Source organism: Odocoileus virginianus, chromosome 8 (genome assembly GCF_023699985.2).
Source record: "Odocoileus virginianus isolate 20LAN1187 ecotype Illinois chromosome 8, Ovbor_1.2, whole genome shotgun sequence".
NCBI classification, from domain to species: Eukaryota; Metazoa; Chordata; class Mammalia; order Artiodactyla; family Cervidae; genus Odocoileus; species Odocoileus virginianus.
In genome coordinates, this window is record NC_069681.1 from 70,982,530 (window position 1) to 71,010,352 (window position 27,823).

Here is a 27,823-nt window from a genome sequence, read left to right on the forward strand (position 1 = left end):
GGAGCGGCCACTGCGGCCGATGTGCGCGCGTGGAAGGGGGCTGGGCGTACAGCCCCCCGCCCCCGCCTCCCCGGTCCCACCTGCCGCGTCGCTTGCTGCTGTCTGCAAGAGAGATGAGAGCGGAACTGTGGGGTCCGTTCAAGCTCATTAAATCAGCCCCCTTCACTCCAACTCTTAGCTAAGTTTTATTTCGTAACTCAAAGCAGCCCCCGAGCCCCAAGTGGGAAAACTAGTTCTCCCGATTCAGTCTGCACCTCTGCCGCAGCATCTAACGAGGGGTTCACTTCGCGGCTGCTACTCCGCGTGAGTGACGCGGCCGCAGAGGCCCGGGGGGCTGCGGCCTCGCGCTTCCTTTGTGAGACTGGGGGCTCCGGGCGCCCCCGGGTCCCCGCACTCGGGCGCGCGGCGCCGGGCCTGCCGCAGCGCGGCGGGCACGGCGGGCGCTAGGACCGCGGGGAGCGCGGGCGGCGCGGCGCTACCTTAAACCCGGCCCAATGCCGCCGCCTGCGCCACTCTGCGCGCCGCGGGGCTGCGCAGGAGGAGCGCTCCGGCCACCTCGCCCCGCGCCCCGGCGACACCTGTTCGCGGCCGCCGGCGGCACGCGGGTCTCGCCGCGGCGCCCCTCGCTCCCGCCGCCACCGCCGCCCGCCTCCCGTGCCCGGCCGATGGACGCCAGCCGAGCCCCCGGAGGACTCTGGACACCAGCCTTGGACGCCTAAAGTTTTCCCTTCTTTTTGTTTTATTATCATCCTTCTCATTTTTGGAGGAGGGGACGGGGCTGCAGATTCGTCGCCGCCACCAACGTGAGATTTTTTTTTTCCCTCCCTTGAAGGATTCCTGCTGATGTCTGCAGAGTCGGTTAGAGTAAAAACAGCGCATGCCTTCCTGGAGTCAGGATCCGTAAATTCTGACGTAGCCCGTGCATCTTAAAAACCCCTATAATAACGCCTAGGCATTTAAGTTGCTATGGTCATTCTGGTCGCAAGCCTAATGGAGAAACTCCGGATTTTTTTCCCTCCCTACGGTCGGATGAGATGAAGACCTGCCTGCCTGCCGAGAGCTGGGGATCTGTGTGTAGAGATACATAGATACGTTTATCAATATGTCAGTGTGCGAGTATAAAGTGGTGCTTGCTTAGACTATCCGCGGTTTGACCTTGAACCTGAGCCAGCGAAACGGCAGGTTACTTTTATTGATGCATTTCATGGATTGAAGAAAAGGACTTTTTTTTTTCTTCTTCTTCTTCTTCTCTCTGCAACTGCAGTGAGGGACGGGAGTTGGATTTACCTCGCCGAGTACCTCCTGGGTTGGCACCATCATCATTGTTTATCGCTGTGCTCGGAACGCCCGCCGACTGTGCCGATGGCTCCCCTGGGTGAAGTTGGGAACTATTTCGGCGTGCAGGATGCGGTGCCGTTCGGGAACGGGCCGGTGTTGCCGGTGGACAGCCCGGTCTTGCTAAGTGACCACCTGGGTCAGTCCGAAGCAGGGGGGCTTCCCAGGGGACCCGCGGTCACGGACTTGGATCATTTAAAGGGGATTCTCAGGAGGAGGCAGCTGTACTGCAGGACTGGATTTCACTTAGAAATCTTCCCCAACGGTACTATCCAGGGAACCAGGAAGGACCACAGCCGGTTCGGTAGGTGCACCGTTAACCCTTGAGGGCCCAGGCTCGGACCGCAGCTGCCCAGAAGGCGGCCAGGAGCGGGCGGGGGATGCGGGAAGGGGTCTGCCTCCCTCGGGCTCGGCCTGACTCGGTCTCGTTAGCTCCAGGGGAGAAAAAAACCTCTGGAATTGCAGACCTGCCGCTGGCACTGATGCGGGTCTACACTGAAAGGCTTTTTTTTTTTTTTTTAAAGGAGGGCATGATTTATAAATATAACACATACCTCTAGTTCTTTTGCATCAGATAGGCGGGCAAGATCGGGTTTAGGAAGTTTCTTTTGAATGGACTGATTCCACGAGTTTCAAGCTTTAATCATTAACCACGGAGAACTTAAAATGCATTTTGCTCAAGGCAGTGGTTATCATCTCGTGCCAAATGAAGTTTTTGCCCCTTCCCTCTATTCCTCCAAGAAGTGTCCTGCTTAAATTGTAAATGAAGCGTATTGCTGATTCCCACCGGGGAATGGGACTGGGGCGCTTTAGGCGAAGGTTGCAGATTGTTCCGTGGGAGGAGAGACTGAAGTCGTATTTCTGACTCAGGGGCTGCAGGGGCAGGGCGCAGGGGGTGGGGGAGCGGGTGGGGGGTTGGGTGGGGGACGGACTCTGGCAGGGGCAGGGCCCTGTCCAGGGTCGTTTGTCCTTCCAGCCATCGACTCATGCCCTGTGATCTGTCCAGTTCCCACCGCGCGCAGCCCTGTGTGGGATTCCTGGGTGTCTCTGGTGTGCGTGTGTGCACGCGTGCAAAAGCGGCGAGCTAATTTTAAAGGGCATTCCGAGGGCTTCATCTCCCGAGGAGGGTGTCTGTGACTCAGCACGAGGGCTGCAGACCCGGGGGCTGGAGACCGTCCGCTCTAATGATTGCACACACGTGCCTGCTGAGCCTCCGGGCCCGACGGCAGCGCCCCGGGGGTGGTGGGTGGAGGGGCTTCTCCTGGTTTTTTCCCCCCACACTTACAAAATAAAGCGGGGGGCGGGGGTGGGGGGCGGGGGTGGCGGCGTTTGGACAACCGGACTGTTGGAAGGAGTTAACTTATTGAGCGAACCCACCTGACAACTTAAACTAGGTCGTAAATGCAAAGTCCTATGATGGTTTTTCTTCGTCAAGCTTCACGCCAGATGCTGAGCACGGTCTGAACTGTCCGTGTAGCTCGTGGGCTGCAGACGATGGCCGAGGTGAGGCCGGCCCGGGGTTTCCTGCCTCTGTTCTCCCTCCCCGAGCCTCGGCCCAGAGGGACCCACCGGGGAGACGGCTCAGGGCCCTCCCCCTGCCCGGGCTCCCGTCCGCTTTGCAGTCTCCAGTTACCCAGAGGAGGCTCGAGAAGTGGAGGCGGCTCCGGCCGCTGCGAAGCTAGGACGAAACTTCGTGCAAGTGCTCACCCCGGTCACCCCCGGGCCGCCAGAGCTCGCGCCGCGCTCCGGACTAGGGCGGGCGGCCCGGTGCGGGGACGTCGCGCCCAGCCCGGGCCCCCGCGCGCCGGTCGGCAGGTGCCACTCGGCCGCCCGGGCCCCGCGCGCACTCGGCTGCCTCCAGCCTGCTCCGCGCGGTCCTATACGCGCTCGGGTTCGGCGGCTCGCCCCCGCCCCGCGCGCCCTGGGCTGCAGGGACCGCCGAGTCCTGGTCGCCGGCCCCGGGCGCGCTTCGGCCGCGTGTAGGGATCGGGCTCCTTGAGCCCGGGGCCGAGTCCCTTCGCGCTCGCGGCGTGAGAACTCAGGTCCAGAGGATCGGGCCGCCGCCGGGAGCAGCGTGATCTCGCGTGGGGCGGGAGCCGCCGGAGGCGTGCGCGGCGGGGCCGAGGCCCCGGAGCCCCGTCCTGTCTCGGACCCCTCTCGGTCCTTCGGAGCGCACAGCTGGGCCCCGGAGCGGTGGGCTCGCGGCGCCGGAGGTGGGTCGAGCCGGCCGGCAGGGCCGGAGAGAGGGGGAAGAGAGGGGGGACAAAGGGCGGCGTAGGCAGGGGGCCGCGGGCCATTGTTGCGGACCCGCCGCCCCTCTCCGCCTGGGGAACCCGCGATGGGCGCCCGCGTGCGGCCGGGGACCTCCGGTGCGGAGCAGCCGAGCCCGGCCCAGGAGACCGGGAGGCTCCGCTTGGGGCTTCTCCTTCACTCCGTGCGCTTTTTATTTTTCTGTTTTTTAAACGCAGTCGCCTTTCGGGTAGGACGTTCGCTACACGCAACCCGGTCATTAGGAATCCGGTGCCTCTGCCTCGGGGACAGCGAGGGACCGGGGTGGACGGAAGAGGCCGGGGACCGGAGCGGGGGGCGGCCGAGAGGCGCTCTCTGGGGTCAGCCGACAAGGACGTGGGCCCGGCGGCTGCATGGAGACCGTAAAACAAAACGCGGCCTCGGCACCCCCGCCCCCAATCCCGGAGGTGACGCGTCCTCTCGCCGTCCGCCCGCGCGGCCGGCGGGCAGCTGGGGGCGGCGCTGGCTGGGGGGCCGGGCAGCGGAAGCCCGGGCCAGGGGCGGGGCGGGGTGGGGGCCTGGCCCGGGGCGGGGGTCGGCCGCAGCGGGCGGCGAGGGAGGGGCGCCCCCGCGCCGGGTTCGGATGCTGCGGAGCGGGTGGCGCGCGCTGTGGGGGCGGGGAGGCAGGGCGCGGCGGCCGGCTTCTTGCGGCTTCCATCCTGGGGCGGCGCGGAGAAGCTCCCACGGGAGCCGTCAGCGGCAGGTCCGGGTGTCAGCAACGTCCGCGGCGCGGCGCCGGCCGCCCACCCTGGCTCCGGGCCCCGTCCGGGGGCGCGCGCGGGCGAGTGTGGGCGCTAGGACCCTGCGCGGGGCGGGGGGTGGGTGCGGCCAGCACACCTGGCGCCCACCTCGCCCTGCCCGCAGCACCTAGTACGCCCCCCATCTCCCCCCCGCGCGCCCCCCGCCCCGCGCCGTGCCCTGCGGACCTCGAGTGCACCCCTAGTTTCTCTTCCGAGCCTCTAGAGGAGAGGAGCTGTGGGTAGGGGGCCAAGGGGGCTTGCACCTCGGTTAAAACAGAAGGTGCGTTTTCCACCTGACACGGGAAATGGCAGAGGAAGCGGGAGAGACGCCCCCCCGCCCCCGCCCCCACGCAGGTGACTGCGGCTGCGGCGGTGACACAGCAGCGGCAGTGCGGGAGGGGGGCGGGGAGCCTCGCGGCGGTGCCTGTGGGAGCTGTGCGGCCGTGATGCGGGCACGGGGGGCGCGGGGGGCCCTTTGTTTTCCTCGGGTGGGGGGCGCTGGCTTGGCGCGGAGGCCAGGCCCGGAGAAGGGGACCCGGGATCCCATCTGGGTTGATAGGCCCAGGGGAACCAGACGGTTCGTTCCCTAATACTGCTGGACGGAAAAAGTGAGCAGAAAAATCAATGGAGGAAATGGTAATGTGGATAATAAAAACAAGGAGCCTGGGGCCTGATCCGCTATTTGACTTGGCACGAGGAACCGGAGCCGGGTGACCCAGCCTGGTGTGGAGCTGGCTGGTCCTCGCCGGGGCCTTGGGGCGGCCGGTCCCGGGGTCAGGTGTAGTAGTAGTGCCAGAGGGGAGAAATATGATCAATAGCCATGCTTTAAAAAGAGAGGTTAAACAACCCTATTTCCAGGGGTCTCACTTGAAACAACTTAGTTATGTGTATCTGTTCTTAAGTATCTCAGTCAGGGAAAGGATGTTGTTCTCAGGATAGGCCCAGATTCTGGAAAAATCGGTGAGGTGATGGCTCCCGTTCAGCTAGTCATTTCCCAAATGAACCCTGGGCTTTGCTCAAGGCCTCAGGCTCTGAGATGACTGATCTGGCAGCTCTGGTGTGTGGTTCTCCCCCGAGCAGGGGGCTGGAGGGGGGAGGTTAATCTATTTTAGAAAGCCTGCCCTGGTGCCTCTCTGCACAGCCTGCACACATTCTTGTCCTCTAAAGAATGCAGGTCTGTTAAGTGTTGGGGGCTTTTAGGTTGGAGGGTTGTTTCACACGGCCCACCCACTTCCACGGCCAGCGGAGGTGCAGCCCAGGGCTGAGGGGCTACCGGGAGCAGGGCCAGCTCTGGGGTAATGGTTCCTGTGAACAGAGCCTGGGGCCAAACATTACTCACCTGGTGAGTCGGGTCAGGGGGATGCTCTGCCAAGGTCATTTTCCTGAAGGGGTTCAGGAACTGACCTGGCCTTTTGGGGACCACAGATGACTGTGGGCTCCGTCAGACCCCACCAGGCCTCCTGGGCCCGGGGACTGCTCCTCATGGGGGTGCTTACCTGCTGTGGAAGGGCACAGCTAGATGCCAGCATCATGGAGCGTGGCTGCCCAGGTCACTCCATCAGTGCCTATGGCTGTGGCCCTTCTGCACTGCCTAAGAGAGACGGCCACTCCCTCCTTCCCTCCCTCTCTTCTCTTCCTAGTTCTTTGCTCTTCTGTATCTACACAGAAGCCTTCTCCCCAGGTTCTTCCTGAGCCAACAGCCACCCCCCACCCCGTGTCTTATGCTGGTGGAAACAGCCGTGGAGGAGGGCAACCCTGCTCAGATTTGTGCAGTCCAAAGCAGATGCTTGGCACTGGCTCGGGCCCAGAGAGAAGGTAACCTACCTGCTGGAGGTTCTGGAGTTCCTGGTGGACAGGATGGTTCCAGGAATGTCAAGGATTCCAGTCTGGGTAGGGCGGGGGCTTGTTGCCATGTTGCCAGGTCTTTCTGGCCTTGCAGCTCTGATGCGCTCTGCATGTGGGGGAGCAGCTGTGACTCAGATGTTCTAGATTCTGTTTGCCCTCAGATCACAAGGTGACCTCATGAAAAGCTTGGCTGTTCTTTTGAGGTCTCTGTGTCTCAAGGGGCTGCAGAGCTAAGGATGCAAGTTTGAGGTGATGACATCCTTTCCATCTGGGGTCCCTAGGTGTAGCTCCTTCTCATCTGGAGTCTCCCTCCTTGGAGACTTGTCTCTGGTCTTAACCCTTGGAAGCACCCCAGACTCCCCTTCCCTAGCTTGAGTGAGCTGCCTGTCTACCCTGAATACCCAACTCTCATTGCATTCCCCCCCCTGCCCATTGTTATTACACTTACCTGGTTGTCTGTCCTTCTGCCCACTAGATGGGAAGCTCTTTGAGGTCATAGTCTAGTCCTTGCTCATGGTCATATTCTCAACAAAGGGTGTGGCTTACAATTTGTTGTTGTTCAGGCGCTCACTGGTGTCTTGACTCCTTTGTGACCCCATGGACTGTAGCCCTCCAGGCTCCTCTGTCCATGGAGTTTCCCAGACAAGAATACTGGAGTGGGTTGCCATTTCCTTCTCCAGGGGATCTTCCTGACCCGGGGTTCGAACCCATGTCTCTTGCCTTGACAGGCAGATTCTTTACTGATGAACCACCGGGGATGCCCATTGGCTTACTCCTTAGTTTGTTGATTTAATGAATGAGTGCATGTCTTACTGATGCCAGGAGATAACAAGATTGATCTCTTAGCACTTTCATTTCTAAAATATGTAATAATCATTTCAGAACTTATGCTGTGTGTGCACAAAAACCAGTATGTTAACATGCGTAGCTGCCCACCTTCCCACGTCCTGTGTGAGGAGAGTGCAGATACAGGAGCCTGCCTGCTCTTCATTTCCTCTGCTGCTACTTGTCCTGAGCACTGGCTCGGCCAAGTCTCATCTCCATTTCACATCTTCCATTTCACTGGTAAGGGAATGACAATATATATAAGCAGACGAATGGATAAGAAAGCTGTGGCACATATACACAGTGGAATATTACTCAGCTATTAAAAGGGATGCATTTCAATCAGTTCTAATGAAGTGGATGAAACTGGAGCCTATTATACAGAGTGAAGGAAGTCAGAAAGAAAAACACCAATACATTATATTAACGCATATACATGGAATTTAGAAAGATGGTAACGATGACCCTATATGTGAGACAGCAAAAGAGACACAGATGTAAAGAACGACTTTTGGACTCTGTGGGAGAAGGTGAGGGTGGGGTGATTTGAGAGAACAGCATTGAAACATGTATATTATCATATGGGAAATAGATCACCAGTCCAAGTTCAATGAATGAGACAGGGTGCTCAGGGCTGGTGTACTTAGATGACTCTGAGGGGTGGGATGGGGAGGGAGGTGGGAGGGGGTTCAGGATGGGGAACACATGTATACCCATGGCTGATTCATGTCAATGTATGGCAAAAACCACTACAATATTGTAATTAGCCTCCAATTAAAAAAAAAAAAGTGGTACAGAAATCCCAGACTCTTGAGGAAAGGTAAAGCTGATGGGAAGACCTAGGCATTGGAGTCTGATTGCTCCTGGGAGGTTGTCCTTAAGCCTAGCATCCCCGTGTGTCATCTGAGGGCTTGCATGTGATGACACCTTGGGCTTTTATGTGGCAGGCCTCTCACTGGGCACATACTAGATGCTGGAGACCCCAGCTGTTGGGGTTGTCACTGACAAGACTGGTGCTCCTGATGTCCTGTAGACCAGCCTGGCACATGGCTTTGTGAGAGCTCATGTACTTAGGTTTTGTTTGGGCCGATGGGCAACATTGGTTGATAACTGTTATTAGTTCTCTCAGAGCTGCCTCATGTTAGGGAAAGCAAAGATCATCAAATACCCTCTTAGAAGGTACAAGTATCTTTTAGTTTTATGACTTTCAGTTGACATAGTGTATTAAATTGTTCAGCTGCAATGGGGCAAAATGTTTCCATTTTACAGTGAAAATTGGATGTTAATGAATTCCTTATCCTATTTCAGGATTACTATGATTTACAGTGTGTGTTTTCAGGTAGCTAAGAAGAGACTCACACTGTAGTATGTGACTCCTTTAGTAATAAAATGCCACAATGTAAGTTATTTTTAACCCTAAGAGTTGGATGTGGCATAATGAAATAAAATGATTCATCAATAAGGGCGTGCATCTCACATGAACTTACTCTCATGGAAATATTGCCTTATTTGTCTTTCCATTTGCTTTGTGAGGTAGGGAATGGCTGATTAATGAACTTATTTCAGATGTGTTTTTCATTCGAGACTCACCGGTTATCAGATTCAGAAGGCAATTTCTCATCATATTTTCCCACACACTATTTCACATTCTGTTAAAATACATAGTTTTTTTTTTCTTGCAGGTTCAGATGGACAGTCTTGTCAACTAAGCTCAAAGAATTTGTTACATTTTGTGCTTATAACAGGAATACCCTTTTATAAGCAGTCTCTCTCTTTGTCCATCACCTTGGAACCTTTGCTTTATTAGATTTATGAAGTCCATGTCTTACTATGATTGCTGCACAGTCTGTTTCGTGAGAGTTGCAAAATTAATTGTTTAAAAATCCACGTAAGTGCTTTTTTACAAGTCACAGGAGACTGACCGTAGCACAATGTTATCCCTGTTTTTTTCTAAACTTTTTAAATGTAAGTAAATTATTTTAATATTTGCAGATATTTCTAAAACAGCCCAGTATTTTTTATGTGTAATGCAAGGTTTACACAGAGTGTAGCACTTTAATACAAAATGTGGAGAAAATGGCTGAGCATGAGTGTCTTACTATTGTCCCCAAAATGCCGTTGGGGTATTCATGTTGAAACAACACTATTGTTATGGAACCTAGAGCTGCTGTTATGTGACTATAAAATTCTGGATTTATGCCCAGCTTAGGCAATGTTATTCTTAGTGAGGTAAGCAAGAGGAAAGAAGGAAATAAGATTGTTATGTTGATTTGATTTTGGGTTATAGTAATCCATGCCTATTTTAAATCAAGAGCATTTTTTTGGAATGAGCATTTTTTTTCCCTCCAAATATTGTGTTATCTTAATTGCTTAACTATCTCTTTGCGGTTTAGATAAGCACAGAGAAAAATCAATACTTTAAGCAGAAATATTTGGGATGTAGGCCTTTTAGTTTTCCAGATGGAGCATAATACTATTATATTGGATAGAGAGAGCCGGATAATTTTTGATGTAAACCAGACAAGTCTTTGGTTGGCATCTCCATTCTTACTTGAAGAGATGTAGACTTTTCTCTGAATAGAACTTTTTTCCAATCCATGCCCATACACGGACACTTCATTTCACAGTTTTAAAGTAGAAGTAAGTTTTCTCATACATTATACTCGTATAAGTTAGTTAGGACTTGTACACTGGCTTATCTGACCTGTCATTTCTTACCATATCTATGTAAATACCAAGTTTTTTCTTAGAGAATGAACTTATGGTTATGGGGGTGGGGGAAGGTTGGGGGGAAGATTAGGGGGAAGGGGTACTTGGGGGGAGTTGGGGATGGACATGTCCACACAGCTACAGTTAAAATGGGTAACCAGCAGAGACCTCCTGTATAGCACAGGGAACCCTGCTCAGTGTTACGTGGTAACCTGGATGGGAGGGGAGTTTAGGGGAGAATGGATACATGGATATGTATGGCTGAGTCCCTTTGCTGTCCACCTGAAACTATCACAACATTGCTAATCAGCTATACTCCAATATAAGATTATAAGAAGTTTAAAAGAAAAATGCTGACTTTTTATTTAAAAACATTTCTTTTTTTGTTATATGTCATGTTGATAAGTGTTTTTGTCTCATAACTAGAAGCTGAGATCTAGTGGAAAAATCATTTCTTTGGGGCACTGGTTTTAAGAGAAGACGGTTCCCGAGTAAGAGCTCCTCCTCGCTGCTCCCGGGCTTGTGGACGTGTGGAGGGCAGTGCTCCAGGCCCTGACCTGTGTCCCTCTGTCTCGGTCTTGCAGGGATCCTGGAGTTCATCAGTATAGCCGTGGGTCTGGTCAGCATCCGTGGCGTGGACAGTGGACTCTACCTCGGCATGAATGAGAAGGGGGAGCTGTATGGATCGGTAAGTGCAGTGGGCCACCTTGCCAGCCTCCCTGACTCACGTTTGCTGGGAACCACTCTTTCTCTAGGTTATAAATAGAAATGAAACTGGTGGTGGTGGGAAGGGGAGTGTAGGCTTTCACTTTTTGAAGAAAACCACTTCATTGTTATGAATAGATGTCAGCCCTGGATCTTCACTAGACCAAAGTTTCTAAAGCAAATGCTTTATTTATATGCTGAGCCATTTTCATTACCCAGTAAATAAAAAATTCACAACTGTGAAAAATCCCATCTTCTGGTATTGAATGGGAGTTATTTTTGAAATGAATTGAAATGATCTCTCCCCAGCTTTGGCAAGCATTGTAATTAAAACTAGAAATAGACCTTGCAGTGAGTATCAGCCCTTTTTCTGAGCTACATAAGATTTTCATTATGTAGAGACAAGGGAGATGGAAATTACTGTCAGATATTCTTGTAGGCGAAAAGGAATAGAAAAATATAATAATTATTTGTAAGTATTATGAGTTTCTTTTTTCTTGTGTCTTCTCTCCTTTCTCCAGTGGGTTGGAAGCTCCCTGTGGAGGCAGAGAGCACTTATTGCAGCTGGCTGGGCACCTGGAATGGTGGTCTCCAGAGTTTTCTGAGCGTAGATGTCAGTGCCTCATGTCAAATTGTTTAAAAGTTGTGTACATAAAGTGTAGCCAATATATGTTATGTTGTTTTATGCAGCACGCATTAAGGTGAAGTGCTCTGAAGGCAGGGATGGACGAGTGGGCAGTCAGACGCCACGTTCTGTCCACAGCAGATGGACCTGTGTCCTCGAGGCCGTGGCCTGTTGTGGAGGGTTCTCCAGGGGCCGTCCTTTCCCTTTCTTGCCCCTACCCTTTCTGCATGTCCCCGGTTGAGCCCCGCTGGGGCAGAGACCTGGTGACCATGAGGAGGCGGGGAGGCCTGACTGTGGGCTTGTGAGGCCCGCTGCCTGGTTCAGAGCCTGAGGTGCCCAGTAGAGGTGGGATGGCCCCCTCTGTGTCCTTGCTCGCCGGGAGGTGTCCTCAGGCTGGGGCCCTGCTGGGTGGGCAGGTGACCAGGGCTGCATTTTCCCACCACCTCATTTCCTTCCTCAGCCTCCAGCCTCCCCCGTGCCCACCCTGGTCCCGCTGACAGAGGGTCCCTCAGCCCCCAACACTGCCACTTCACGCTCAGACCTCTTGAGCTCCTGCCCTGAAAGCGGTGGCCACCTGCTTGCATCCACTCGCCCCGCCGAGCCTTGCTGCCCGGGTCTGCTCCACTGGGCCATCTCCTGTCCCTGTCCCATGTGCCCCGAGTCTGCCTCCCTGCTCTTCTCTGGTCACTTGTCGTCCGATGGGCTGTGGGGTCGGGCCCCCCACCCCGCCCTGCCGTCCCCTCCTCCCTGTGTCTCAGGAGGCAGCTTTTCTTCTTTAGGATTCGGTGACAATACTGCCTCTTCTGCAAAACCGTCCCCACCCAGCTGGAGCCCAAGTTCCTGGTCAGCATCTCGTGTGTGTGTGTGTGTGTGTGTGTGTGTGTGTGTGTCCTCGGGGCTCCGGTGGTGCCTTCTTTATGTTTCCATCCTCACCTGAGGAATGTGGACTTCTGGTGTGATTGTGTGTCTGTGTTGGTTGTGTGTCTGTGTTGGTTGTGTGTCCAGGTCGGTTGTGTGTCCATGTTGGTCGTGTCCGTGTTCGTTATGTGTCCCCTCCAGGAATGTAGACTTCTGATGTGGTTGTGTCTCTGTGTTGGTTGTGGGTCCGTGTTCCCTAGTGTGTGAGGTGGGGGCTGCAGGTTTCCTTTCAGGGTTGCTCTGCACACAGCCTGGGCCTGCACCGGCGAGGATCCTCATCGGGTGGCAGTGGATTGAACATTGTGGTTTATTTGTGGCTTCCCGACCCTCGAGGTGCGGCCCTGGCTGTCTCTGCCTGTGTGGTCAGTGTGTCCATTGGGGTCTTCTGGAGGGAATGTCCCTCTCTGCTGTCCCCCCGCTGATCCGTGCTGTGACATGTTGTCCGAGTGGCCATCCCTGGGGGAGGGGCAGAGGCTGGAGAGGGTGGAATCCAGGGAGGGTGGTGGCCATCGGGACGCCAGGCTCCCCCACCTGCTCCTCCTGTCCGGACAGGGGCTGGACTCAGGTGGCCTCACAGCTCCTGTGCGCTGGGTCTCGGCCTTTCATGCCTTGGGCTCCCGGGGCTTCACTCCCGTCTTCCCTGCCTGTCCTGTGATGTTCTCCATGTGCCCATGATGTTACACAGCAGGATCGCCTCTTCCGAGCTGCCTGTCTGGTTTTGCCTGTGTCCACACCTCACACGGGTGTGCGGGAGTACATCTCCTCAGTGGCCAGAGCCACACTGCACTGTGGTTGTCATCATCCTTGTGTGGCAGTGAGAATGGGGTGAGCCACACATCCCCTCTCCATCCCAAAGAGACTGAGAGAAGGAAAGAGAAGCAGGCAGCGGTTCTGTTATTAGCACGCCAGAAACCGTAGCTGAGAAGTTTACTTGTATGAAGTTGTGTGAAGCTCAGCGGAGTGGAGAAGATGTGTTTCTAAACATTGAGGAAACCTTGAAAAGACTGATCTCATTGGGAAAGAAGGTGAACAGGAGATTTGGGGAATTAGCTGTCACTTTTATAAAGTCTATGCGTGTGTAAGTGCAGCTAAAGTTAATGTAAAATGTATTTAGGATTGCTTTTTCTCTTTTCATTTATGTGGTTCTTTTGCTTCCAAGACTACATTAGTATTAGATCTAAAAGGTCAGAGGTGAATGGGGTAATACTTCTTCAGAAAAATATGTAGGATTCTGAACCCTGTTAAGAGGGCTTCCCAGATGGCGCTAGTGGTAAAGAATCCAACTGCCAGTGCAGGAGACATGAGAGATGTGGGTTCGATCCCTGGGTTGGAAAGATCCCCTGGAGAAGGGAATGGCTACCCACTCCAGTATTCTTGCCTGGAAAATCCCCATGGACAGAGGAGCCTGGCAGGCTATGGTCCGTACGGTTGCAAAGAGTTGAACACAACTGAAGTGACTTAGCATGCACACACCCTCTCATACTGTGGAAATAGGAAAAACTCTATTGCTGATGTATATTATGATGTGATTTAAGGAAAATCTGAGCCATTCGATTTCTGGGATGGAGTTTGATTATTGTAATCATGTTTTGAATTCATCCCTATGTCCATTCATCTGATCATTTCTTCACAAACATTTATACTTAATATGTGCCCAGCGTTGTGCTAAGTGCATGACAACACAGTAAGTATCTCAGACTCTGGTGGAAGAAATATACCTGTAAATAATTCAGTGCAGTGTGAACTGCACTGTGTTAGAGGAATCACAAATATCTTGGGAATCCAGAAGAGTGTCTAAGTAATTGCTTGGGGAATTTGGGTGGTAGCATTTCACTGGGTTTTGAGGGATGAATAGGCGTCTCAAAAAAGGGAGGCAGAAAAGGAAGGGTATGTAATTTTTCAAATGTAAGGATTAGAATACCCTGCCTGGGTGAGATTTAGGAAGGGTATTAGATCTCTCTTTCTCTCTCTCTCTCTCTCTCTCTCTCTCTCACACACATATATGAGTGCGTACTTGGGCAGAGAATTAAAGTGTTAGAGTATTAGTTTACATTTTTCACTTTTGTTCTCATGACAGAGAGTAGATGTAAGGCTTTGTTACCTTTAGGGTCTTAATCTAAATCATCTGAGCATCATCAGGTTATTTCAAAGTGTCAAGAATAATTGACTGTAATAAATACCTCTTTAAAAAAGAATGCCTTGAAAACAATTAATCTGTTTCAAGGAGCCCTGAATTTAATGAGAGTTGTTGACATTTTCATTAAAAAGAGGCAGCACAGTCTCTAAAACTGTAGTGGTGCAAGAAAGGGGAGCATGGGACCTGAAAACGTGGTGAGGAGGATGACAGACGCCTGTTTGTATCCTTTTCAGCACCCACTGTTTTCTGTCTGGAGTTTTCATTCCTGTTAGTCTTTCCCACTGAATTTGGCTCTTAGAGGTGGTCTCGGTCTCCTGAAGGCCCTGCTGTGTGTGTCACATGCCATTGGCACGTAGGCTTGTCACCCCAGCCATTTGGCCGGTCATGCCTGCATCCATATAGTACATCACATGTAGACAGCGTGACCTGGGCCATCACTGTCCACCTCCACTGTCCTGGGTTTCCACCTGGGCCACCCCAGTTTTCTGCTGGTGGGACCCTGCTTAGCTGTTAAGCCTGAAAGAGAGGAGGTGGGATAACTTGCTCCCGGGGCAGAGCTTGTGGGGCGGAGAGTGAGGACTCAGACCAGCGCTGGAGTGCGGGAGCCTGGCCACCACCTGCCAGAGACGCTGGTCACACAGGCACCTGTGGACCGTCGGTTAGTTGTTACATTTCCAGAGACACAGTTGTGCCCGACTGGGTCCATGTGAGTCTATGTAATCAGTAACCAGGGTGTGCTGTGTTCAGACTGTGTTTCCACTCCGTAGAAACTTTAAAGCCCGATGTCACGTGAGACGCCTGTCCGCACTGGCTGGGCCTGTGTGAACCGGAGCTGTCCCTTGTGCGGTGGGTGTCTCCACGGAGGGGGGCAGTGGTTGGGGGGCTTCAAGGACCACCTATCCCCAGATGAAGGTGTATGTCCACCCCTGTAAGAGGAAATGGTGAAATATCTCAGATCCCAAAACCTCATTTGCCTTAAATTACTTTTGTTTTAATTGAATATGTACAAACATAGACACTTTGTACTTCTTTGGCGACTGCAACGCAAAACATTTGTATATTAAAATTCACCCTGGACTGGAACTGCTGGACTCTGGAGCAGCGGGTGGGGTCTGATGTGATGGGTGAAGCTACCTGAGTGGGGCTGAGATACAGCTTCATGTGCGGCACACCTGTCCCCAGGGCTCCTGGGGGGGCCGGCCTCCCCCCACGGCCTCCTGGGTGAATTGCTGGGAAGCCAGGTGTCACCTGGCCCTCACGGACGGTCCAAGGATGTCGTTTCTCTTCCCAGGAGTCCCAGTGGTGAGGGTTTTGCTGCTTTGCGCTGAAGGTGACGTCAGATACAGACACATTCTTGGGCGACCATGTGTGGTTATAGGCAGACCTCAGGAGGGTCTTGAGTGGCCTTAAAAGGATTCCTTTACTTTTTGGGAGATGAAAAAGTCCGAGATGATGCTCCTGCAGGACGCTTGTTGCCCCTGGATTAGCCTTTATCTTCCTGGGACGTGCAGCTGTGGAAACCTGCGGGATTGGGGGGGTTCCCTGTGGTCTCCGTGAGGCATCTGCAGCGCCCATGTGAGCAGTGTGGGCACACACAGAATGAGCGTGTGCCTGTGGCACAGGACACCATGCCTGGTGGCCAGTCCCTGCTGGACACAGCGGTTTGTCTGTGTCCTGTGTCGGTTGAGACAACTCTGGCAGCGGCCATGCCAGCGGGTCCTGGACGTTGAGTCCGAGGGGTGTCATTCCTGCAGAGGAAATGGCAAGAGTCTTCTGTGTTGTGGCCTCCCTGGGGCGGGCGCGCTCTGCAAGCGGGTGGCTTTAAGCAGACACTGAGTGATGGAGCCCGGCCTCCCATCCTATGCACAGGTTGCCAGCCATCAGAGGACCGTGAGGCGGTTCTTTGTGAAGGAGGGCAGTGCCTCAGGAGACCATTCCTACTATATTAGCCAGTTTAGCTCATAGAGCATCCTTGTGCTGGAGGTGAGGAGATGGGGGTTGGTGGCTTAGTGACGGACTCAAGATCACACAGAGGGTAAGGAAGGAGTTTGGTTTGAATGCAGGTGAATTAATCTTGTCCAATACACACAAGAGTGGTCATCTGCTTTTGTGAATTAAAAAAAAAAATTACATCTGTCTGTCTATATATATATAGATATATATTTTTTCCTCCAGAAATAACCCCTTTATTAGAGCAGGGTCTAGTCTGCCCTTCACAGACATGGTTTTGAAACAATTGTTTCCTTCTAGCAGCCTAGTTTTTACTTAGTGGTTCATTTGTTTCCTTAGCATCTATACTCTTGATTTTTAGTTAGTGGAAAATCATCTTTTATAAAAAAATTTATCTTCTTCTTTATGTAACTGTAGTCAAGTTTCTGTTGTGAAGCAGCGAGCTGATTCCCCTGATGGTCTGAGGCCTGCATGGATAACCTGACAAGCCGTGGCAGGGCTCACAGGTAGGGAGGCATCACAGTCTCTGAAAAGTGAAGTCGCTAAGTCATGTCCGACTCTTTGAGACCCCATGGACTGTGGCCCTCCAGGCTCCTCTGTCCACGGGATTCTCCAGGCAAGAATACTGGAATGGGTTGCCATTTCCTCCTCCAGGGGATCTTCCTGACCCAGGGATCGAACCCAGGTCTCCTGCGTTACAGGCAGACGATCTATTGTCTGAGCCACCAGGGACCTGGTTTTCATCGTCAGGCCCACGGGCTGGGTTCAGTGCACCCGTGTGCACAGAGAGGGGAAGAGAGGGATGACCTGGGACTGGGGTTCGTGCTCAGTGGCGGCCTTCCTTCAGGCTCTGGGATCTTGGCACAGAAGCTTCCTGAGTTGTAGAACAGACGGGGCCTGGCCCAGGGCTTAGATGCTGGGGACATGGCCTTCTGTTTCTCTCCAGTAGTTGCATCCCCGTGTTTCTTGCACTGATGCTGTGGGGCAGCCATGCACACTCCCTGCCACACGTGCCCACACGCGAGTGCATACTCACTCATTTTCACAACCCCGCAGGTTTTGGCGGTGTCATTGCCCACACAGGCCAGCACTTCTGTAGATGCTGGAGAACAGTTGACTCTCGCGACTGCAGGTCACGTTCTTGCACGTTTGTCCACCAGCTGGAGTTTGTGTACCCAATTGTATGACCCTGGAATGGTGTGACTCACAAACCTGCCAAGAACAGCAGCAGAAGCCACTGCTGGCCAGGGCCCCACGAGGCCGTGTGGCCTTGTGCCTTCAGCTCCTGCTGAGTGAGCATCCTCTCCTGCATCTGTTTAGTGCCTGGGGTCTCATGTTTTTGTGCTTTTCCAGGGTGGTTTCTCTGATCAGAATGCCCCCGGGGCCTAGTTCTGAGATGCTGTGCATGTCCCAAGTGCAGGAGGCTGGGCGTGTGTCACAGAGGAAACACGGGCCTCACAGGAGTCTCAGGTGGCCTGAGTCGCTGCCCTGTGTCCACAGCTGACAAATCCACCATATTAACTTAAATGGAGACAGAACAAAGCAGGGCTATGTATTAGTTGTTTGACAAGCATGTGATGAGTAGAGAAACAGGCTCTGAACCTGTGTTTCCCCAGGAGCTGCAATTCAGGGCCTGATCCACATGGAGCGGCTTCTCGCGTCAGGCTGCTTCCTCCTGGGGCGATCTTGGCTCTGGTTCGAGGGGAACTTGCCACCCTGGGGGGAGTTGGATGTGCAAACGTGGTTGAGGTAGCGGACTTGTGTCCAGAGAGGGCTGGGGGCGGGGCTTCATCTCAGGCTGGAAGGGAAGTCTGGATGGTTTACAGAGAAGGCAGTTTGGGAGGGGCCGGTGTGAAGGCAGCCTTGGGGCTGCAGGATTTGGAGACATCTGCTTGCCCAGCACCTCTACTGAGTGCCCCCAAGGATGGCGAGGCAGTGGTGTCGAGTGGAGCCCATAAAGGGCTTGTGAGCGCTTATGATCCTGACCAAGCTCGTCCCCTCCTCCCTCAGCCCTTTGTCGTCCTTGTCACTGTCTTGACATCACAGCTGCGGTTTGCTTCTCCTTTGTGGGAAGTGCCCGTGTGCTGTGAGCGCGGACCCGCCAAGGTCATGCCAAAGGCGCGCCCCCCCCCCCCCCACGTCGCCACCAGGTGGCTCCACATGGCCGGCAGGGGCCTTCCCCTGGACGTGGACACGGGCTTGCTGTCGCTCCCCACCCGGGGTTGATCTCTGCACCCCCTCCTCCCCCCCACCCCATTTTCCTTCAGCCTTGCTGTCTGCAGGGGCTTGTCTCTGGGTCCTCTGGAGCGGCTCACGTCCCTTTTCCTTCCCTCCCTGTCTTTTGAGTTGGTTTTCAGCTTGCTGTGTCTCAATGGAAGGTTCCTGCCTGTCCTTGTATCCTGAAGATTTTGAACTTGGAGATAGAGCGTGGAGTGGGGGAAGCACAGGGCTGGGACCCCAGCTCCAGGGCCGCCGCCTCAGGGTTGCAGGCTGGAGTAGGAACCGGGGTTGACGACAGCCTGTCTTGAGGACGGCGGCTGCCATATGGGCTCCCGGGGGCCGAGCAGCAGCTCCTCAGCTTCCTTCAGGACCGCGTGCTGCCACGACGGACATGCTGTCCTGTCCGACCGCAGAGCTCCCTGTGCAAGACCCATGGAAGTCGTGTTTCTTGCACGTTTGAATTCAGAAGTTAAGAGTTAGGACATCATGTTTGAGAGGAAATAAGCATTTTCCTTCAGATCAAACTGTGACATCCCTTGTGTTATCCTTCAGACTGTTAACCATAAAGCTGTATTTGCCGAGGTTAATTTTGTATACTTTCTTCTCAAGTGCAGCACGTTAGTATGTTATGTTCTTAGTTAAATTTAAATAGTTGAATTTCTTTATTAAGGACAAGTTTCCATCACTGATGGTGGCGAGGATGGTTTCTCCTGTCCACATGCTGGCGAAGTCTACCAGCCATGGCAGCACCAAAGTGTCCACCCCCAGAGTTGGTGTCTCGGGATGAAGGCACTGTTTTGAAAATGGCCTGTGATGGCCTGTGGATCTGGTGCCTGGGGGGAGCAGGGTGACTGACAGTGTCAACTCGAATTTGTCCTGGAAGTGGGCTGTTAGCCCTGAGAGAGTGGGACAGCCACCCGCGTGTTGCCCAGAGGAAGGCACAGTGGCACCGGTAACTTTCCACGCACATGGGGCCATTTCTCTACAAGCAGGTGGGGGCTGGGAGGATGAGTTTGGTTCTAGAGGAGTCTGGGTTGATGTGAATCCAGTTGGAGCTGAGTGGTGGGGGCACCTGGGAGTCAGAAGGTAGCAGAGACACGTGTGTGTGTGTGTGTGACCCCCACGAGGGGTTTCTCTGTGCATCTTGGGGGGATGACTGTGTGTGTGTCTGAGAAGTTCCCAGTCCTCGGTCACTTCTCTTCGGGGCCACCTTTCCTCTGCCTTCTGTGATGTGTCCAGCTTTGCCCCCAGCTCTAGGCCCTCCCTAGGCTTCCCAGGTGCTCAGCGGGTAAAGAATCCCCCTGCCAATGCAGGAGACACATGAGATGTGGGTTCGATCTCTGGGTCAGGAAGATCCCCTAGAGAAGGAAGTGGTAACCCACTCCTGGGAAATCCCATCGACAGAGACACCTGGTGGGCTACAGTTCGTGGGGTCGTAAAGAGTTGGACACAACTAACTGACTAAGCACACATGTGCTTTGGATACTCTGTGACTTTGAGAACTGTTGTCCTACAGGTTTTGGATTTTCTTCCCTCTCTTCTCTTGGGGCAGCTCATGACACAGGTTTTGTTGGTCAGGCAGATGTTCATTCATGAGCTGTGATTATTGAGGTCAACACAGGGAAGAGGTCAGCAGTGGTTCCCCAACATAAGACACCCTGTAAGGGGGGTCTCCAGGGAAGGAAGGAGGGGTCCCTGGTGCCACAGCCCTGTCTTCGTCCCCGTCCTTTCTTCCCTGAAACAGCAGCTTCCCTGCTTGGCCGCTGCCGGAAGCATCACTTGGCCGCGTCTCTGCATTGGCAACGGATGCTGCACATTTTAGTTGGTTTCTTCCCTACTTTCCAGCGACACTGCAGCTTCTTATTCATTCCTGTTCGGTGTGTCCTTCTCCAGTCATTGTGGGCATCTTGGCCTCCACACTGGATGCTCCAAGGCTGGACCATTTGATCTTAGGCTCAGAGAAACCCTAGATGTCTCTGTCCTGTCCCTTCTTCACAGAGAAGGAACTTGAGGCCCAGGATGGCTGATCAACCCCATTTGGGGTGTGTGTGTGTGTGTGTCAGGTCACCATCACTTCACTGCAGAGATTCTGTGAATCTTGTAGTTCTTCCGAAATTGCCTTTGGGTTTACATAGCCATTGTCTTTGTTAATCTTTCAGTTTCTCTAACTTCATTTCCGCAACCCAAGGCCTGAATTTTGCCTGTTTTGTCTACCACAGAAAATCTTTGGTACATCTTTCTGTTTTGACTGCACCCCCTGCAGCGTGTCTGTTGATTGTCCTGTAGACTCGGTGCCTGGGTCCCGCTGTTTCTAGGGGGTGTCCTTAACAACAGGAATTGTTTCCTTCATCCACCTCCCTGCCTTGAAGCTCTCCACTTCTCCTTCATTGTCTGTGCTTCTACTTTCAGTTTTTAGAGAAAGTAATATTTAGCTTGAAGTTTTTTCAGTTTTTGCAAGTCTGTGATGTGCATTTTAAGTGGTCATTGAATGACTTCTCTCATCAAGATAGTTATTATGGTAAGAAATGTTACATAGCTTTCTTTTTAACTAGGTGTTCTAAGATCCTGAAAGAAATTTCATGAACTTTTCCTGTAGAGTTCTTGGCAGATGAATCAAATGTGCATTGTCTAGACACTGAGACAGAAGTAAGAATATTGCCTACAGTGAATATTAAACTTCTCAAATTGGAATTCTCTTCAGCCTTGGGCTGGACTTTCTTTCCCTTGTGGGGCTCCATCTCTGAAAATATATTGCAAGTATGTGAACTAACATGATGTACCAAACAAACGTCTGTCTCTGGGGGTAGCTGTGAAGACTACCTCTAAGTAGTCTTGTCTGCCCTGCAGTACTCTTGTCAGGTCCTGTCCTTGGCTGCATTGTGGGTGCCATGTGGCTGGTGAGCACACAGCCTAGGAGATGTCGGTGTGTTCCTCCAGATTCAGACTGGGCCCCGCCTTTGAGTCCACAGATGCTTAAGCCGCTTCTGGAGGGTTTGGTTTGGTTTGGTGGGAGGAGTGGAGAGAATGTAGGAATTCTTAATTTTCTGTATGTTTGATGACACAGTGTTGCCTGTCCACTTTGTTCTGTGTGCATTCACCAGACACACCTGCTTCACATGTTCCCCCAATTCCAGTGGCACATTTGATGGCCAGGATCGCAGGTGTAAAAGCAGGCCCATTGGGGATGGTGGGGATTTTAAAGAGGTTTTGAAAAATGAGGCTGGAGGTGAGACATGTTAAGGGACTGGACCTAAATGGAGCTTCTAATCAAATAAGACACAGTGCCTTCCCACCTGTTCTCTGTGTTTGTTGCTTTCTGTTTGGGGACTTCTCCCAGGAGAGAAGCATTAAAAGACCTGGCTTCTTATTAATGGTCCTTTCATCATTATATTTAATCACCCCGATCCTTGCAACAATTCCCACTAAGATTTTACAGCTAGATTATTAATGAGGAAGGTGCATCTATACAAGTAACTGTAGTTAAGGGAGGTCTAAATACCATGACTGGGGTAAATGATAGGCAGAAGGCTGAGTGCTGAAGAATTGATGCTTTTGAACTGTGGTGTTGGACAAGACTCTTGAGAGTCCCTTGGACTGCAAGGAGATCAAACCAGTCAATCCTAAAGGAAATCAACCCTGAATATTCATTGGAAGAACTGAAGCTGAAGCTCCAATGCTTTGGCCACCTGATGCGAAGAGCTGACTCATTGGAAAAGACCCTGATGCTGGGAAAGACTGAAGGCAGGAGAAGGCGTTGACAGAGGATGAGATGGTTGGATGGCATCATGGACTCAATGGACATGAGTTTGAGCAAACTTCAGGAGACAGTGAAGGACAGGGAAGCCTGGTGTGCTGCAGTCAATGGGGTCGCAGAGTCAGACACGACTTGGCGACTGAACAACAAGAAGGAGGTAAGGAGAACAGGGTCGCTGAATCTATAAGCCTGCACGCGGGAACCTCGGTGATGGATGAGAAAGGTCTTAGCAACTGGGCAACAACAACAGAGAATGAGAGATTACATCAAATCATTAACTTATAAAAGGTCGGGAACTCTCCTATCAATGTGACTTCTGACCTTGGGATTTACATGTTGTGAGTTTATGCTGGGGGTTTAAACAACTCTTTGAGTTGAACACAAGCAACCATTTGGGTGGTGTGGTTAGAACTACACCATATGTTTATATGTATAAAAATGGAATCATGTTTTAAAATAGAAGCATAAGTCTATGTATTTTCAATGAGAACTCTTGACTCTCAAAGTTTGAAAACTTCTGATTTCAGTTTTTAAATGGGGACTTGGGCATGGTAACGCCCATGTGAATTACACATTTTCCAATTGTCAAATAGTTGAAATTAGTGTCCATATGAGTTTATGTCGTATAACATTCCTAAACATTCTCTGGGGCATACTATAATTTTCACATTATTATCTCATACTTTGGTTTTAATAGGATTGGTAAAAGTTTTGAAGTTTTAATTTCAGTTTTTCCCACTGCTTAGAATTTGATGATATAAAATGAAAAGAGGTTTCCATAGTTGCTAACATTCACCAGATTTTGTTCCAAAGCATGGGCTTTAGAAGACTTTTGAATTAAAGCCACATTCTCCACCCAAGCCTAGTGACATAATCCAGCAGTTCAAAGATAGGTATGCCATAAACAGCTACAGTTAAATAATCTAAAAAAAAAAATTAAAACATGGAAATACAATAAAACAAGAATTGATCACTTTATAGTGGAATACTCTATAAACTGTCTGCATTGGAAACATGTGGTGAATTTTAAAACATCTGAGTTCTGTAATTCTAAAGTGTATAGTTATTTGAAGGCAGAAACTTTCTTCTCTGTGTGTGTGTGTGTGTGTGTGTGTGTGTGTATATATATACACATACAGGTTAATATATATTTTTTTGCTGTCCTGATTTGCATCCATTTACTTATTTTTAATTTAGATAAATCACTTTGGACTACACATTCCTAACATAAATATATTCACCTCAACTAAATATTTTATCGCTAAGTACTAAAGTCTGGTGATGAAGAGATTAATTCTGTAAGTCTTGCTACTTTGTCTGTGTTTGTCTAAAACAAAAATTGCATATTAACATAAACCTAAATAGTAAGAAGAAATTATTTGAAAGCATATATATGGTATAGAAAGGCATCAGGGTCTTTAATTTTTATGATCCTTTAAATTAGAAAAAGTTTTTAAGATCTGCAGGTTTATCTGAGCAGCATTGTAATCCTTGCATAATAATTAGAGGAGCTCAACTGGACCAGGCGTTTGGCAGTGTATTGTCTGCATGCCTCATTTAACTAGTTAACCGAAGTTATCCAACCCTCCCAAGAATGAGATGATTGACCTTTCAACCATCACAAAAACTGCCCTCTGGAGATCATAGTGGAACAGTTTACTTCATTTTCTGAGTTGTCTAAAAAGTTATATTGTATGTGTAACGACGTTACAACAGCCTCATAAGGGGAACAGAGCCATGTTTGTGGAGCAGTGAAAAGGTTAGTTCAGTTTCTTAGCCACGTTCAAATTTTTTAAAAAGGTTTTTTTGTAAACTGACAATACCCCCAAAACATGTAAAGCCCTTTGGAGGGGCCTTGGAAGTCCCTGGATGGACAGGGTATCTGGAGGGAGCCTCTGTAAGTGGGAGGTGGGGAGTCTGGGCAGGGCTCCTGGAGATGCCCCTTCACCATGACGACAGGATCCTGAGCAGGGACCCCCATCGAGGGCGTTTTCAGGGGAAAGACGCACTTGCTGTTGGCTGAGCTTTGCTCCAGTTCTGAGAGGTTCTGACATCAAGTGTCCACAGCCTTCTTGGTGACCAGAGGTGTCCTGAGCTCTGGCACCAGTCCCCAGCTGTGCGCCTGACCTGGCCCCTCCCCAGATGTGGCGCTGACCTGCTCCAGGAGGGGCTGTGGAGGCCGAAACTAGGAGCATGCCTGTGGCTGCAAGGGCAAGCCCCTCATGGGTGCAGACCCTGAGGTGACGTGTCTTGTCCTGATCCATGGAGGGCCAGTGCCCAGCAGGTGTGACCCATATTCAGAGCAGACAGAAGCGGGGGCACAGCTCAGGGTCCAGGAGGACGAGGGGAACCCTGTTTCATAAAGTATCTGCCAGGGCTTCCCAGGTGGTGTAGTGGTAAAGAACTCACCTGCCGATGCAGGAGTCGTCAAGAGACCTGGGTTCCATCCCTGGGTTGGGAAGATCCCCTGGAGTGGGGCATGGCAACCCACTCCAGTGTTCTGGCCTGGAGAATCTCATGGACAGAGGAGCCTGGCGGACTACAGTACAAGGGGCCACACAAAGTCAGATACGACTGAAGTGACTTAGCACACACATGCATCTGTCAGGTAATGTGGTTTCCTGCTGAGAAAAAGAAAGCTGGATTTGAATTCCATTTTTGATTTCCTTGGTGGAACTGAAGGCTCTACAATTCCATTCTTTGGTCCACTTTATTAAGCAGAAAGTAAATGAACATCGCCTGCTTAGAAAACTTACTTAATCACTGCAAACTCAAACCAGACCTTTTAAGCCAGGAGTAATCTTGTCTGTGGGGAGAATATTTATTATACAGATGGAAGTAAAGTCTGAAGTAGCTGTTAATGTCTTTAACACTAGTTTTATTTTGTCCGCTTTAATGGAAATGGAAGAGAAATCACATTCAGCCTGGTCTCCCCAGCGCAGGGCTTTCCTCTGGGTTTGCTTGTGGAGGGAGGTGGGGGCCTTTCTGTTAGTTCCCAGGGGAGGGGCTGTCGCTCCCCCTGCAACCCCCTTGTCCCCGTAGACCTGGCGTCAGCGGTCCAGTGTTTCCCCATTGGTCTGTTTTGCTCAATCCTTTCCCCTGGTTCAGCTCACTTAACAGAGACTAGTCCAAGAACATATTTTATTACCAACCCACTCAGTGCATCTTGATCACCCAGCAGTGCCTCTCCTAGGAGGTGTGGGTCCTGTGTGCCTCGGGTGGTTTAAGCATTTGGTAAACAGATGAACGATGTCAGGAAGCTGGCTCACAAGGCCTCTGGTTTTCAGCATCCTCAGCAGGACTCACCCCCTTGTCCCCACCCTCACTGTCCATCTGGCTGGCTGTGAATCAGTGCACTGAGTTGTGTCCTCAAGTGTGTAACTGCGTGGACATAGTAGGTTTTCTTACTTATATAAGGGGCCAGCTGTGCAAGAGCAAGGGGAATATTTTCAAAAGTCATTTTAGTGTTTATTTTTTACACTACCACCTGGGAAGGTGTGGACCCTGAAGTTTCAGCACGGTGAGAAGAGCAGCCCCCCAACCCGCCCCGCATTGCCTCATTTGTGTCTGCCTGGAGTGAGCTCACGGTGGGGGTGAGATGTGAGCAGGGCCTCCGGTCCTTACTCCTTTTGGTGCTCAGGATACATGACTGTAGGGGCCCTGGTTGTGTGGTTCCTGGGAATCCAGGCTTTCATAAAGGTCCACTGAAGGGCAAAGTGCAATACATTTACGAAAATGTGGATCCTTTCTGCTTTTGAACCGGGATGGGGATGGTTCTTCTGTCTAAGATCAAGGAAGTCCAAGGGCTGGGATGTTTGTCTTCACTTCTTTGTGCTAAGGAAGACCCAGTCCTGATAGAAAGCTTTGTATCTCAAAATGTGGACCCGGCGGTGGCTACCTCCAAATTCCCCAAGGGCCTGTTCAAAATGCGTATTTCCAGACTTTCTGGCTCAGAATTTTAAAGGGCTGGGGATTGGAACTCTACACTGAAAGAAAAAATGTATCCCAAAGTGATTCTTCTGCATGCTGAAGTTTGAAAACCACTCTTCTAGAGTAATAAATAACTTCCACTGCTTCAAAGGGAAGAAAACTTGTAACGTCATGGGCGATTTGGTCCACACAGCAAGGACTCTGAAAGGACGCTGATGATGAAGCAGCTCCCTGAAACTCTATCCACGAGAAGGTTCCCCACCCTCAGGATGGTTTCCATCCTAACTCTTGTGGTGAAAACAGGAACAGCTCATGGTGTTAGTTGCCTTTGCCCGCTGACTCATTCAGATAATTGGCACTCGGAAAAGTTTAACTAGAAAAAATTTAGATTCTTTTTGTGCTTTAATCGTTACAAAAAAATTAAAACAGTTGAATTTATAGAGGTAAGTAGCTTTTGCAGAGTGCCTTTAAAGTGGGTTAAAATCGGTATTTTCTCACCATTTATGTAACAACTTTTAAATACAGAAAGGAGCTAATTTTGCAAAATACTTTTGTTTTTTAACAGGAAAAACTCACGCAAGAGTGTGTCTTCAGAGAACAGTTTGAAGAGAACTGGTACAACACGTACTCCTCCAACCTGTATAAGCATGTGGACACTGGACGGAGGTTCTACGTCGCGTTAAATAAGGACGGGACCCCCCGGGAAGGAACCAGGACTAAGCGGCACCAGAAATTCACCCATTTTTTACCCAGACCCGTGGACCCCGACAAAGTACCCGAACTCTATAAGGATATCCTAAGCCAAAGTTGACAAAGACCGTTTCTTCACTTGAGCCCTTAAAAAAGTAACCACTATAAAGGTTTCACGCGGTGGGTCCCTATTGATTTGCTGTGTCATCACATCCATTGTTGCCAAACTCTGTCGCATGCATAGCCTGACGGAGGCGTGGAGGGGACATGTGACTGCTGCGCCCCGGGCCCGTCCTCCTGCGGGACCCCTGCCTGCTGTGCTGCCGGGTGGGTCTTGGGGCAGAGGGCGGCCGGGGATGCGGGGTGGGGGGCACGTGGGGGCAGGGCCTGCAGAGAGGGAGGAGCAGAGAGGACAGGCCATGCATGTACCCGCCCGGTCTGTCCTTTTTCATCCTGGTCAGCACAGCCGCTCCACCTGGACACGTCGGGACTGGCCGGTGGCCACGGGCCCACTGCGTCTCCGCAGGTGCGGTGGGCGCAGTCTTACCGACAAGACTTTCTCAGTTCCTTGTCATGGGTGTCATCCCAGTGAATTTAAAGCAAAGACCTCTTAGTAAAAAAAGAAAAAGAAAAAGAAAAAAAGTTAAATTTATTTATAGAGATTCCAAAGGCGACATTTTATTTATTTTATATATTTATTTATTATATAGAGTTTATTTTTAATGAAATATGTACAGGCCAGATAGGCATTTGGAAGCTTTAGGCTCTGTAAGCATTAAATGGCAAGTCCGCTAGAACCTGTGGTGAGTCCACGTGCGAACGTGGCGTGCATGGATTTCAGACACTCGAATGGCCCTGTGTCCCGAAGGCGACAGCCGCTGTCGTGCCCATGTTACTGTAAACTAACGCGTACCGCTCATGACACCGAGTATCCACTCTTCAGACTGCTTGTCCCATAGCTTATCCCAGAGGATTAAAGATTAACTGGGTCTCAAACGTTTATTCTGTGTCTGTACTATTTCCTCTCTCTTAAGTGGCTTCCTCCATCACAGTTGGAGAACATGACGGTTGGTATATATCCTACTTGTCTAAATCTATTGCAGAATATACCAAAGCTAAACAATGACTGTGCTTTTGTTTTAGTCGAGCTC

At 51.3% G+C, this 27,823-nt stretch overlaps 1 protein-coding gene across 2 annotated transcripts; it reads left to right on the forward strand.

The window, feature by feature from the left end:
• FGF9 (fibroblast growth factor 9) lies at positions 1-27,672 on the forward strand. 2 transcript variants are annotated; one of them, XM_020881103.2, is made up of 4 exons: positions 5,020-6,179; positions 7,092-7,274; positions 10,328-10,431; positions 26,548-27,672. In XM_020881103.2, exons 1-4 carry the CDS (start codon positions 6,086-6,088, stop codon positions 26,791-26,793), a joined length of 627 nt encoding a protein of 208 aa, XP_020736762.1. In that variant the 5' UTR covers positions 5,020-6,085; the 3' UTR covers positions 26,794-27,672. The 2 variants fall into 2 exon arrangements, with proteins under 2 accessions (XP_020736761.1, XP_020736762.1); XM_020881102.2 differs by lacking the exons at positions 5,020-6,179; positions 7,092-7,274 and adding an exon at positions 1-1,639.
• Positions 27,673-27,823: the final 151 nt, after the last annotated feature.

Excerpts from the sequence above, each read along its gene's own strand:
- FGF9 (XM_020881102.2), top strand. The coding sequence starts at position 1,363 with ATGGCTCCCCTGGGTGAAGTTGGGAACTATTTCGGCGTGCAGGATGCG. Across the intron at positions 1,640-10,327 it reads GAAGGACCACAGCCGGTTCG|GGATCCTGGAGTTCATCAGT; the intron begins GTAGGTGCACCG and ends TCGGTCTTGCAG. Across the intron at positions 10,432-26,547 it reads AGGGGGAGCTGTATGGATCG|GAAAAACTCACGCAAGAGTG; the intron begins GTAAGTGCAGTG and ends GTTTTTTAACAG.